The 14,667-nt window shown below is 49.0% G+C and overlaps 1 protein-coding gene across 1 annotated transcript; it reads left to right on the plus strand.

Moving 5' to 3' along the window:
• The first annotated feature begins 7,969 nt into the window (after positions 1-7,969).
• On the plus strand, positions 7,970-11,057 carry SOX18 (SRY-box transcription factor 18). Its single transcript, XM_043981492.1, is given in 3 exon segments — positions 7,970-8,508; positions 9,343-9,608; positions 9,610-11,057. Coding segments are annotated over 3 exon segments (1,341 nt in total). The 5' UTR covers positions 7,970-8,069; the 3' UTR covers positions 10,246-11,057.
• The last annotated feature ends 3,610 nt before the right edge of the window (positions 11,058-14,667 follow it).

The raw sequence follows: 14,667 nt of genomic DNA on the forward strand, positions 1-14,667 counted from the left end.
GAGAAGCACCAGATCAGGATGGGTAATGCAAAGAACTAGACAACTGAAAAGTCATTCTTTCGTTGCTTTGGAAGCTGGCATCAGATGGGGAAGGGTGGAAGGGATAGATTTCCTTACAATATTTGCCCCATTAAGGATAACAAAACTGCATCCCTTGACCACCTATAGGCTAAGTAGTTGGGAGAGAACCTGAGGACTGACTATGGAGAAGAATCTACTGAGTCCAATCCACAGGGTAAAATTTACCATGAATACTTATCCAGCCTCAGAAACTTGATACTTACTACCTGTGGACCCTGAGCAAGTCACTTAACTCTCATTGCCCCGCAAAAAAGGGGGGGGGCAATGGAGGCCAAGGGTAACACATAAAAATCAGCTACACGAGTAGAGGATATCAGATTAGGCGATATATAAAAAGCACTTTGCATGTAAATGTTAGCTGTGCAGTATTATTCAGAACAATAGCTTATGAGAAGAAGACCTTCACTGGGCAGAGTCGGTGGCTGGCCTTCAGATTACTTAGCTGTATTCTTCTATATTTTATGCATTTAGGTATTTAGGTGGCCCAGTGAATAGATTGCTGGGGCTGGGATCAGGTAGACCCAAATTCGAATCCTCACCTACTTCTCAGGGTGAAGATCCAATGAGATAATATCTGTATAAAGCATTATATAAATGCAAATCATTGTTGTTGCTGTTCCCTCCTCAAATTACCTTGTATTTACTTATCTGTTTAAATGCTATATCCCCCAGTAAAAGTGTAACTTGCTTGAGATTAGGAACTTTTCACTTTTCATTTTCACCTTTAACTCCTCAGCACTCAACATAGTGCTTTGTGAAGAGGAAGCACTTTTAAAAAAGGTTTCTTGAGGGGCAGCTAGGTGGCGCAGTGGAAAAAGCACCAGCCCTGGAGTCAGGAGAACCTGAGTTCAAACCCGGCCTCAGACACTTGACACTTACTAGCTGTGTGACCCTGGGCAAGTCACTTAACCCCCATTGCCCCGCAAAAAAAAAAAAAAGAAAGAAAGAAAGAAAAAGAAAAAAATGTTTCTTGCATTGAACTGAACTGAAATGAGGTGGAGGAGTAGAGGACTTCAAGTTCAATATGAATCAGCAGTGTGCCAAAAAAAAAAAAAAACTAACTTGGCATAATGTCCAGACCCAGGGGAATGATTAACCAGAGGTGTTGACCTCTGTAGTAGGGCAGTTAGGTTGTGCAGTGGTTAGGGCACTGAGCCCGGGGTCAGGAAAACCTGAGTTCCAATATAGCCTCAGACACTTACTAGCTGTGTGACCCTGAGCAAGTCACTTCAACCTGTTTGCCTTAGTTTCCTCATCTGTAAGATGAGATGAAGAAGGAAATGACATTCTATTCTAGTACCTTTGCCAAGAAAACCCCAAAAGGGGTCATAGAGTTGAACACCACTGAACAAAAGTTGACTTCTGCTCTGGTCAGACTACATCTGGAATAGCATATTTGATACTGGGCACTACATTTTAGGAAAGACAAAATTCATATCCTCAGGATTACCAGCATGAGGCAACTAGAGACCAAACTATATGAAGATCTGTTGAAGAAATTCAGAATATTAAATCTGAAGAAAAGAAGACTTTGGTTATTTTCAACTATTTGAAGGGCTTTCTTGTGAAAGAATTGAATTTGTTCTGTTTGGCTCTGGAGGGCAGAAATACAAAGGCAGGTTGTGACTCACTTTAAACTTTCTAACAATGAGTGTTGTCCAAAAGTTTGTCTCTGGATAGAGTGAGTTCACTGAATGGAAGCTGGAAGCTCTTTTGATGATACACTGTAAAGACCCATCCCAACTCTGAGATCCTGTGATTCTAAGAGGGGAAGAAGGTTTGGAAGATCTTTGGTCTGAGGAAGGATCAACAGAAATTCATTCACAGATCACTGAAGTAAGATGCCTGTGATTAAATGAGAGTTGACTAAAGACCACTTAATAGAAGTAAAACGTAGATAAATTCTCTGACAAATCCACCTCCTCCACAGCATCTGCCCAGCCTGGGGGGAGGGGAGGGAGGTTCATACTGTGTCCACTGGGCTAGGAGGGTGGTCCAAGGAGACAAAAGTCCTCCTCTCCTTTCAGATAAACTCAGTCAGCTTTTCTCCATCCAAGTCTGAGTCTGCATTCAGAAGTGGGGCCGGGCCAAGTGACCAGCAGATTTCTCTGCCCCACATTCCCTAAGTACATGATAAAGACAATCTGTGCAATTTAAAGCCATATACTATCTCCAGTCCACTAACACACTTGCCCTTTCTCCCAGCCCCAGCCACTAGCAGTAAATAGCATTCTACACAGACCAAAGGAGCCCAGAGCCAAATTTAGGGTACCCGGGATCCTTAGAAATTCTACAAACCCGAGATCACCCTCTGCCCCTAGGACACATCACCAATCCCCTTTCTAATCCTTCCCATTCCATCCCCTATGGGCCTGGAGAGGTGCTTATGAAAGAACTGGGACTGGGGATCCAGAAGCAGCCTAAGCTGGGACTCTGGGATAATTGGTCCCAGCTTTGCAGTTTCTCAAAGCTAAGGCAATGACGAGAGGAGGAAACTGGTGGAAGCCCCGATTCCCGAATCCTGTGAGGTCTCTTTCCGCCCCCCCCCCCCCAGCTTAGAGCTTGTGAGGTCCCTGCCCCACACTGACTGCAGTGCCTGGGAGGTCCCTACTCTCCCCCCCCACCTCCCCACCTCCCCACCCCCACCGCCTGGCAGAGCAAGGACTGGGGGAGCAGGAATCAGAGCTCTGTCCTATCCAGGAAGGCCACAGGGGTTGGGACAGAGGCTAAGGCTGGGAAGATCTGCACCCAGTCACTGGGACCTTTCCCTAGCTCCTCTAAAGGAGATTCAGAGATGTACTGAAAAGACAAACGGAGCCTCTTTATTCACATCCCCAGAGCCATCCGTGACCATTCTCCTTCCCCAGATGGCCCAACTTAGTGAAATGAAGAAAATGAGACAGGAGAAAACCAGAGAATGGCAATGATAAAGACCCCTAAAGATCATCTAGTTCAGCTCCCCCTCCCAGTTTTGAAGATTGAGAATCACTCTCTTCTAGATGGTACCAGAGTCCTCTGGTACAGAACCGCCACCCACCAGCTCTGACTCAAATCCTAAGAAAGGTTCAAGTGAGGGAAAACCCCCCTTAAGGAAGAAAAAGCATCCAGAAAAGGTCCTAAAGAGACAAGGAGCAATGATTCAAATAGCTCCTCTCCACCACCCTTATCCTATTAGAAATGGCTCAGAAAGAACTGTTCCCTATCCCCCACATACCAACTCTGAGCCCAGCCCAGACCCCACCATTTCATACAAGACAGAGGGGAACCAGAGTGGCAGACAATCTCTAGCAGAGAGCCCCATGATCAGGGCCCTGAGTGACCCAGGAACTCTTGGTAAGAGCAGAGAGAATCTAAGACCCTGACGCCCCTTACCAAACATGCTGGGAATTTTTTTTTCAAGGGAGAAAGTGGCCACCTGGTATCTAGCCAAGGCCCCCTCAGAATAAGGGGGTAGGGGGAACAAATGGACACCTGAGATTACAGGCTCAAGCCCAAGAGGGTCAGCAGCTGGCGCCAGACAGGAGGAGACTGAAGCCAGAGCTAGGGAGGAGAGGATGGTGAGGTAATGGTGCTTGAGAATAACTCTGGGCATGGTGAGGACTGTGGCAGGACAAGCAAGAACAGAAAATCTGTCCCAGATGTAGGATGGCTTCCTGGGAGGCAGCATGAAGAGGCCCTGTCTTCTTTCCCTTAGACCCAGTAACTGTCCTGCTGCTGACCAGGGTCCTGAGGGCCAGGCCAGACCAGGCCAAGGGAAGGGGCAGGGACTCAGACCATGAGGACTGCCCCCTGGGGAAAGAGTAGCTCCATGTTTTCTTGCCAAAGCCCCTAACTATGGAATAGTGGGAGAGAATCTTCTCCCCCCACCCCATTTCCTCTTTTGCTCAGCCAGACAAATCTACTTCCACAGCATCAGCCCAGGCTAGAGGGGTGCATAGGGAGCCCAGTGGGACAGGGAATGGCCGGAGGAGACAGAAGCCCTCCCTTCCCTTCAGAAATTCAGACTCTCATGGAACAGTGAAAAGACTTGACTGCTGGTCAGACACTGAGGGCTTTATTTAGTGAAAGGGGAAGCAGTAGTCATTGTAGGATGGAGCTGCCTTCAGAGATGGGTACAATTAGGATAGGTGGGAGGAGGACATTCCTAGAGCAAGGACATTCAGGCCTATGAAGGAAAAGGTGAGCTCAGCCCTGAAGCTGAATCTGGGACAGAAAGGGCCATAACCCAGCTTTGCTCAACTCCAGACAAGCAGGGAGAGGAGGGTGACAATGTGTGAGCACTGCAGGAGAGTAAATGTGTCACAGGGTCGGTCCTACCTCCCTCCTTCCATCCCTAGGCCCCCAGACTTCAACCCTCAGTGGCTCAGCCTCTCTCTTCCCGGGAATTTGGCTCCGGCTCAACCCCCTTCCCTCCCTCTCTCCCATACCTCCCCTCTTTTTTCGGCCTGAAATCAGAACGCAGACCAGGCTGGCGAATCTGATAATAGTTCCTGGAAACTCGATCCTTCTATTCTATGCGATACCCCAGTGCTAGGAATAGAAGGGAGTCAAGCGACCCAGATCTGGGGGAGGGGATAAAGGAGTTAAGGCTAAACTGGACGGTGGGTACAGAAGGCAAAGCCCCCCCCCCCTTTGATTTGCATCAATTTGAATAAAAGATCCTTTTTCTGCATTCTTCGGGTCAATAAATCATATATTAAGTATATATCCAAAATTGAACTGGGAACAAGGGAATTGGGGAAAGGGAAAGAAGGTGCCGACCTTTCCTTCGAAGGGCAAAACTACATCCTAGATGTAGAAGCACACGAGACAAGACACGTTAGCAAAAGAAGTGCTGAGATCGACAGGAGTCTCAACGCACCCTCAAGCACCTACACAAAAGGCAGGAAGTGCTAGCCTGGAAAATCTAAAAGAAACGAAAACGTTTCTGATTTTGTAATATTTTCTCTGACACTAACTACGGGCGAGGGTTAAAAGAGAAAAGGCGCGAAAAGGGGAAGTGAGAGGGAGGGGACTCTCCCCTCCGGCTGGAGCAGCCTGGGGTCAGGTGAAAATGAGACTGCCGCCTCCCGAGTTTGTGCACAGCCTCCCCTTTAAAACATTCCTCGAAGACCTCAACTGACACCTGACCCAGAGACACTGCCCCCCTCCCCCCGGCAGCTTCAGAGTTGTAGTTTCACCAAGGAGGTGTCCGTAATGGGAAAGAGGAGTGCATTGTGGTCCGAGATCTCCTCTCTGGCCGACAAGCATTCTGTCTGTCCCTCTAAAGCTGGTTGGTTCCGAGGCTATGCAGAGCGACCTCTCGGGATGGTCCGCAGAGGAATACCGTGGGGCACAAAGATACTGTGTGTGCAGGGCTTACCTAGAGTTCGAGCCTTCCTTCAACTGAAGTGTTATTGCGGGAAATGGGAGCTTTCCCCGGTCCCAGCACAGCTGAGGGGGATGGGGGCATCACCCTAAGAGGGGGAGGGATAGAGGGAGGATGGGGGGGGGGGTAAGACATTACCCTCCAGGACGGAGGGAGGATGTGAATCGGAACAAAGCCCCTGGAGAAGGGTGGACTAGGGTTGGAGGCTTCAGACTTCATCCCTCGAGGATTTGGAGGACTCGACAGGGCGAGGACATAGCTATTAAGGAGGAGGAGAAGCTACCTCTAGGACTCTTGCTTATTTACTTATCCCGGTTACTAAGACTTTGAGGCTCCGCCTCTCCCCCTTTCCATCCCCTAGCCTTGGAAAACATGTCTGAAGGAGAGGGCGTCTCCCCCCACCCACCCCAAATCCTATAGGCGGTGCCAAGCCTGGACTCAGATGTTTGGAACCAGTTAAGTCTCAGAATCTGGGGCTCCAGTCGAAATTCCCTTTCCCTCAACTCCCACCCCTTGGGGTCTAGGAGACGGGGGGGGGGGGGAAGGGAGGAGAGGGAATCTGAGGGAAACCCAAGAGGACCCGCCTGTCGGTCAGCCCGTCAGTCAGTCCGGCGAGGGTTGCGGCCGGGCCGCTGGCCAGCCCGTCGGACGCCAGCCCTGCCGGGGAAGGTGGTGGGAGAGGTCACAGACAAGGATCTTATCTCTGGCCTAGAACAGGCAGCGCTTCCGCCCGAGGCAGCGGCTGCTCGACCCTCGCTGGGCGCCCTCCCCCAGGCAACCTCCCCTAGGCCTTCTCCCTGTGGTCGCCTTCCATAGACCCCTTCCCTTGAGTTTACTCCTCCAGGCCCCACCTCCCAAACCTAGGCCCATCTCGCCCTCCAACACTCCATTCCCCCTTTCCCCAGCATCTCACCAACAAACCCTCAACCACAGCCCCAGGCTTTTCTCCCGCCAGCCTCAGGGTTGTTGGGTGGGGGTCTCCCAAGAAGGGGGGAGGCAGAGGAGCACGGGCTAAAGCATACCTAGCTCAACTAAGATTGGGCTCTGTGTCAAGCCAGAAGATTGGTGTCCCAGGGAAAGTGACACCCAAGGAACCAGGGGTCCAGTGTTTCCTGCTAAGTCCCACGCCTGTCACAGAGCGGAGATGATCAAAAGACCATGGTCCTTGACCCTTCCGGGTCGTCTATCCATACTCTTGCCTCTCTCACTCCCCCCAACCCTGGTGCCCCAGGGAGGAGGTGGCTCCGACCTCATCCTCCAAACCGCCAGGAATTCGTTCCCTCAGCTAACTTCTTTCCCTCCGTCTGACACCAATGTCCAACTGGCAGCAGACCTGGATCATTTTCCGAAGGGGATAGGGGTCAAGGACTCCCACTCCAGAGCCTCTGCCTGGCACGCCGAGCTCCCCCTGCAGGTGCAAAATCAGCCCCCTTTACCTAGTCATTTTCCCGCAGTTTCCCAATAATCTGGACTCTTTCCCTTTCTAGTCAGTCTATACCGGAATCTCTTTTCCAAACTTTATCCCTCCCCAAGTCTCCACCTGAAGGAAGCGTCGGAACCAAATGACCGAGGTTTTACAGAGTGAAGAAGTAAGAACAAAGGAGAGTGGCTTTGGGATGGAGGGGTAGGTAAATGGGAAGGAAAGTGTTACCACTCAGCTTAGAGTCCGTCTGCCCTCTAAATTGCTAGGATTGGAGGGATGGGGATTGCGATATGGCTCTGGCCCAGGACTCAGAGAGTGGCGAGTGAAGTTACTCATTTCGCTAAAACCCTATAAAAATCTGATGTCCTCTTCTCCAACCTATTTTATTCCCTCAAAATACAAATGTGCTTTAGATACCTCCCACAGAACTATGTGAAAAAAGCTTCAGGTTAGACTTCAGGAAGGACTTTCCCTGAAGGAAAGGGACATAACACGAAGTCTGGGGAAGGGGAAGAGAAGGGATGACTTCTGCAAGGCCATGACATCAGGGATGAGGAATGACCACCGCTGTCCATTTGTGAGTGGTGGCAGAAAGAAGAGGCTGGATAGGGTATCCGAGTTACCTGGGTAGAAATGCTTTCGGAATGAAAATGAATTTAGATCTGCTTGTGTTACCCTCACCTAGGCTTGGGGTGAGAAGGGATTGGGGAAAGAAGCAGAGGAGAAAAGCTGTGTCTCCCCCCCCACACACACACACACACAAAATCCTTCCCTGCCTGGCAAAGTTCCCTCCGCTGTAAGGAGGGGAGCGCGGTTGTCACTGAAGACTGAGGGGTGGGGCGGGGGTGGGAGGAGATTTAGATGGAGAGGTGACAAGAAGATACCCCCAAATAAGACCCCTAGGAGAGAGAAAAGAAAACTCACGAGAGGGGACAGCCCAGGCTCCCCCCAACCCACCCACCTCTTTTCCTGAGACCGGGACTCCGGCCCTCTTCCCCCCCCTCCCCGTCCCCTCCGCTGATTGGTCCGGGCCCCTATATCTGGCCCCTCCAGCTCGGCCGCAGCCCAAAGTCTGCCTTGCCGGCCGCCCCCTCGGATCCCCGCCGGCCGTATAGTTCAGTCTCTCCACCCGCTGCCTTACGTGGCCTCGAGTTCTCCCCGCGGCTCAGTTCAGCCTCCAGGTCCCGTCCAGCTGGAATGCATAGATCGCCACCCGTCTACGGGGCAGAGGACGTTCCGCAGGCCCGGCGCGACTGTTCATGGGCCCCGGGGCCCGAGCCCGCAGCTGAGCCCTCCGGGCGTGCAGCCGCCGCAGCAGCACCTTTCCGCGGCTCGAGTCCAACGCTGACCGCAGCAGCAGCCGCGCCCGCCCGGACTCCCAGCCCGGCCCCCGGCCCCGGCTTCGCCTTCCGCCAGGGAGCTCCGGGGGCGCCAGCCTCCCCGCCAAGCCCCGAACCCAGTCCCGAGCCCCGCTATGGCTACAGCCCACCACCGAGCCGTGCTGAGAGCAAACAGGGCGACGATTCTCGCATCCGCCGGCCCATGAACGCCTTCATGGTCTGGGCCAAAGACGAACGCAAGCGCCTGGCACAACAGAACCCCGATCTGCACAACGCAGTCCTCAGCAAAATGCTGGGTAAGCCGAAGCTGGGTGAAGGGGACAGAGACTGGGTAGGGTTTGGGAAAAGTGGGGCTGCTTCAGAGGGGAGCCAGGAGCGAGGAGGACCAGAGAGAGACAGAGAGAGTAGAAGAAAACAGGGTATCAGAGGAGGGAGGTTGGAATGGGAAAAGGGAATGGAGATCATGGAAAAGAGAGAAAAGAGATCAGGAGAGGGGTAGATACAGTCTAAAGGCACTGGACAAGGCCGAATAGGACTAGGAAAAGATAGCACAAGGGCGGGGAGCGGGGGGGGGGGGGGCGGCCGTGGGAGAGGAGAATGAGGAAGGGGACAGTGAGGGAAGGCTGATAGAAAAGGGGGCTTGTAGACTAGGGAAGAAGACAGAAGACATAAAGCGAGAGGAAAGAGGTCTGGGTAAGGAGAGATCCCTACTCTCTGGCCCCTTACATAATTTGATCCAAGCTCTGAGAACCTCAGACAGGCGCTCCCTGGTCCGTGTTCCTTTACACTCCTTGAGTTCTAAAGAAGGCAATGTACTACTTACTCCTCAGCCCCTGCTCCCACTCCTGGCCCCTTAGATGTCTCTGCGGGGGGGCGAGGGTTTGGGGGAGGAGGGTAGGCTGGCGCCTCTCCGTCCCCACGAGCTAGGACCCACCTCAGTGCTCTGCGTGTAGGAGTTCACCGAGAGGAGCTGAGTTCCCACCCCTGACACAGGTCGTATTATCAGGGCACCCAGAAGACTGGATCGTGTAGCTCTGGTCCTCAGGAGTTGCGCCCCGCCCTTACTGTCCCCGTCCCTCCCTTTCCAACGCCCAGCCTTGGGCGCTAACCATCTTTCCCCCGGCCCCTAGGCCAGGCGTGGAAAGCCCTGACCACGGCCGAGAAGCGTCCCTTCGTGGAGGAGGCGGAGCGGCTGCGTATCCAGCACCTGCAGGATCACCCCAACTACAAATACCGCCCCCGGAGGAAGAAGCAGGCCAAGAAAACCCGGCGGCTGGAGCCAAGTCTCCTGCTGCACGGCCTCTCACAGCCGCCTAACGGCTCCAGCTGCGGTGCTGGCTCTGGCGCCGAGGGCTTTGCAGCAACACACTCGGGGGTGCCGGGCCACCAGCAGCCGCCCCCCCCTCAATCACTTCAGGGAACTGCACTCACTGGGCGCCGAGCTGGACAACTTCGGGCTGCCCACGCCCGAGATGTCCCCGCTAGATGTGCTGGAACCCAGCGAGCCAGCCTTCTTCCCTCCGCATATGCAAGACGACTGCGGTCTCCTAGGCTTCCGCTCGCCCTACCCGCCACAGCTGGACTACGCCCCCGACAAGGCTCTGGCTCGGGACCTGGGAGGCCCCTACGGTCAACCGCCGGCTCCAGCACACCTGGCCGAGGCCCTAAGGACCGCCCCCCCGCCCCCGCCAGGCCTCTACTATAGCCAGCTTTGCGGCCCCTCGGGTCCAGCAGGCCCCAGGGCCAGTGGCCTGTCCCCGCATTTGGGCCAGCTCTCCCCCCCACCTGAGGTACACCACCTGGATGGCGTGGAACAGCTGAGTTCGGCTGAGCTGTGGACCGACGTGGACCGCAATGAGTTTGACCAGTATCTAAACACGAGCCGGACTCGGCCAGAAGTGCCCGGGCTCGCGTACCATGTGTCTCTGGCCAAGCTAACCCCTAGGACCCTGTCCTGCGAGGAGAGCAGTTTGATATCTGCTCTGTCTGACGCTAGCAGTGCGGTCTACTACAGCCCCTGCATTAGCGGCTAACTTCCAAATCCGCAGCCCAGCCGCCTCGGGCCTCCGCTGTCCTGAAGCCCCTCCTGCCTGCCTGGAGGGAAGACAGCACCCCAATATAGTCAGAAGCCATCAATACTATTTAGAGTAACTCATTAAAACACATAGCGCTTCTTCTTCTTCTTTGTATGTGCTCCAATCACTGTTATATTGCATACCTATATAGCACAAATGTATGTCTTCTTTCCAAAGCCAGGGATATAGACAACCCCTGTACACATAAACATTTACACTGTGTAACAGGCACCCACCTTGTAAAGAGCCAAGATACTCAGTCCAGGAGTTTCAACTCCCTCTCCCAGTATCACCTAGAGATGGGAGAACAAGTCAGATAGGAACTCATGACAGCTGCCATTCACTCACTGTCACTCACCTTCGAAGGTGGGCAAGCAGCTTGCAAGGCCTGTTTTACATACAGGTTAAGCCTGTGGTTTTGGAAAATATTGGGTCGCTTTGTTTACAAAAGTTGTTTGATGCCTCACTCCAGGGTGACAATTTTCTACCACATTTCTGAAACATTGTCTACTCCACCAGCGATATGTTTTCATTGGATGATAAGACTTATTTTTACTAAACTTTTTTTATATATAATATGCTATTTAATTTTTTATTATCAAACTTTTTAAAACTGTTTTTCTTTCTGGGGATGTTGCCCCAGACCAGAAGCATTGATGTAGCAAGGTCAGTTTTATATTAAGAAGAAAAGAAAAAAAAAAAACATTGTTAAAAAAAAAAAAAGGAAAAGGAACCTAGGGCAAAAACCTTTTAGCACACTGGGAGTGGAATAACATCAGGCTATCCAGCCTTTGTCCAGACCACCTCATAGGACCTGTATTACAAAGCTAGGCAGGTTATGTTTCATCATCCGAAAAGCATTAGTTCAGCCTTAGGGGCAAATTCTCTATAGCATCTGGAGGATCTTCAATCCCTTATTCTCAACAACATTCACTGGGGGGAGGGGGGAGAGGAAGGGGAGGTCGGGGGTCAAGGTCATGGGAGTATCCCTGAATAAACCACCTCAGCCTTTTCTGTATGGTTCATGTGTCTGTGTGTTTATTGCAAGCTTGTGGGGTCCCCACCAATTGGGACTGTGAAAATTCCTGTCATATATAGGAGCAACCCCAGCCAACAATACCCCTCCTGCTCATCTTGAGCTGTCAGGGCTGGGACAATGGGGTTGGGGCTGACCACCTGAGGGAGGAGGCAATTTTTCCTAAACAGAGCCACCACTAAGACAAAGTCCACTGGGGACCCTGAAGGTGGCAGTTTCCTCTCTGTCTTTCTTGTCAATCTCATATCCTAGTCTTGATTCCTCTCCATCTCTGTGTCCCTATCTCTCTTGTTTTGGGTCATGTGACACACAATAATTTTGTTTTTGCTTCTAACACATAGTACCTTGTGTTCCTCCAACAGAGTTGTCCGGCCTGGGGATTCACATCACACAGTATGCTAGGAATCAGCTTGGGATTGATGGGAAGCTCAATGGCAAAGACAACACAAGACAGCTACTCTCATGTAGACCTTTCCAGTTCCTATCTCCAGCCCTCCATTTTCACATTTTCACTGTGCCCTTTGAAACCCTACTGTTCTCTCTCTCTCTCTCTCTCTCTCTCTCTCTCTCTCTCTCTCTCTCTCTCTCTCTCTCTCTCTCTCTATATATATATATATATATATATATATATGTATGTATGTATGTATGTGTGTGTACATATATGTAAATATATGTGTGTATTTAAAATACTTTTTTTCCTTTCACATTCCTTCCATCCTTGGGTGCTAACTGAAACCTAACTTTCTGTAAACACCACTTCTTTTGAGACCTTCTCCAAGACTGACTTGCTCCTTCTCTCATACCACAAAGCACACAAAGCCAAAAGAAAGAGTTGGTGGATTCCCTGATCTCCACTGCCACGAACTTCCTTTGCAGCTCTCAGTAGCCATCTTCATCCACTTCATCCTGATCACATTCTTGTTGCTGTCATCTATAGACTTCTAGGTCCCTCTCCCTCCTCCCCAATAAGTTTAGTATCTGACATGGTATTCTTTTGCCCCCTTCAAAGTGCCTGATCTACCAGTTCTTCCACCTCCTCAATGCCTATGAGCTTTGTCTCTAGTCTATCTCAACCATGCCCAGGAGTAGTAGTACCAAAGTTTTCTTCTTCTACTCTCCTGATCATGCTACTTTGCCTCAGATGCTATAATTTCTCATATTGTGGCTCTACCTTCACAAAATCTTCTATGAATCCTCATCCAGCTTCCTGTTAGCAGGAAGTTCACTATCTCTTGATGCAGTCTATTTCCAGTTGTTAGGGAAGTTTCCCTTACAATCAATTGAAATTTGCTTCCATGTAATTTCTTCCCATTGCTCCTGGTTCTATATGTCGGGGCCAAGCAAAATAAGTCCAATCCTTCTTTTACATTGCAGCCCTTAAAATTCTTAAAGGTATCAATTATGTCCCCACTAAGTTTTCTCCATACTAAACATCATCATGGTCTCTTTTTCATATTGATTGCCCTCTTTTTGCCAATGTATTTTCTAAAATGTGGCTCCAAGAATGGGGCAAAATACTCTAGATAAGTGCTTTCAAACTCGAATAGAAATGGATCCCTGTGGGCTACATGCTCACTTAGGAAATCATAAATTAACATTATCTATGTTATAGTGCATACTTATTATTTTATTAAACATTTCCCAATTTCATTTTAATCTGGTTCAGGACACACAGAAGTTTTGCTGCACCGTGCTGCCTAAGAGCCCTGAGTTTGATCCTAGATGTTGCCCAACTAGGCAGAAAATGGCTAGACTATCACCTCCTTTAATATGGTCACTATAACTCTAGAAATGCTGCCTAAGGTCACCTTGGTTACTTTGGCTATCACTTGATGCTGCTGACTAATACTGAGCTTTCAGTTCACCCAAGACGCCAGATGTTTTGCAGCCTGACCGTGATATCCCCAATCTGTATGTGCACAACTGATTTTTTGAATCCAAGTAAGGGACTTTACATTTGTCCATATTAAATTTCATTTTATTAGATTCAGCCCCTCATTCCAAACTGTCAAGATCTGCCTCAGGTAGCCAACATATTAGCTATGCCCTCTAGAAAATGTCTCATTTGGCAATCTAATGAATACCTTATTTATGTCTTCATCTAAATCATTGCTTAAAATGTTGATGAGAACAAGGCTACAGACAGACCCTGGAGTATGAGTAGAAACCTTCCTCCAAGATGACGTGAATCCATTAATCGGCATTCTTTGAATTTCTCCTGTCTACCTTCCAATCTTCACCTACCTGTACTATCATCCAAATCATTTTCATGCATGTATGTATGTACATATGTACACGTGTGTATACATGCATACATGCATACATGCACATATACAGGGTAGGCCAAAAATCGCAGTCACAAAAATGTTTTAATATTTAATAACTCCTTTACTTTTGTTTTTAATTTATAATACCATTGTATCATATACAGTATATAGGAATATATAGTAAATAGAGACAAAATCATTTTCAAAAAATTAAAATATTAAAATATTAAAAATTATTAAAACATGAGACCCACCCATTTGTGACTTTTGGCCCACCCTGTAATATACATACACAATATATAATCATATATATGTATATAAACACACGTATGTGTAGATTAATATCTACAACATTAGCCTGATCTAGTAGCCTAAGAATTTGTTCCAAAAAGGGAAATGTAGTTAGTCTGGCCTAATTTGTCTTTTTTTAAATTTAGTTTAATTTTATTTTCAGTTCTAAATTGTCTTTCTCCTATTTCCCCTTTCCCACTCATTGAGAAAGCAAAGAAAACAAAACTATTTACAAATATGTATTGTAAAACAAAGCAAATCCCCACATTAGCCTTATATACATATACACACATATTATATAGGATATATATGTACTTCTGTCTGCATTCTGAGTCATGACTCCTTTAGAATTGTATTTGGTTCCATTCAGAGTTCCTAATTCTTTCAAGGTTGATTGTATTATTCTTATTATATACATTGTTATTCTAGTTCTGCTCACTTAACTTTGCATCAGTTAATATGTCTTGCCAGAGTTTTCTAAAACAATCCCCTTCATCATTTCTTAGAGTATGATAGCATTCTATCATATTCAAATCCCATAAATTTTTCAGCCATTACCCAATTGTTGGGCATCCACTCAGTTTCCAATTCTTTGCCACCATGAAAACAGCTGTTATAAATAATTTAGTGTATATAGGTCCTTTTCTTCTTTCTTTGATCTTCCTGGGGCACAGAACTAGCACTGGTAGGTCAAAGTGTATACATAGTTTATTAGCTTTTTGGACATAGCTCAAAATAGCTTTCCAGAATGATGATCACAGCACCACCCACAGTGAATTAATATAC

Source organism: Dromiciops gliroides, chromosome 2 (assembly GCF_019393635.1).
Source record: "Dromiciops gliroides isolate mDroGli1 chromosome 2, mDroGli1.pri, whole genome shotgun sequence".
Taxonomy (NCBI): Eukaryota; Metazoa; Chordata; class Mammalia; order Microbiotheria; family Microbiotheriidae; genus Dromiciops; species Dromiciops gliroides.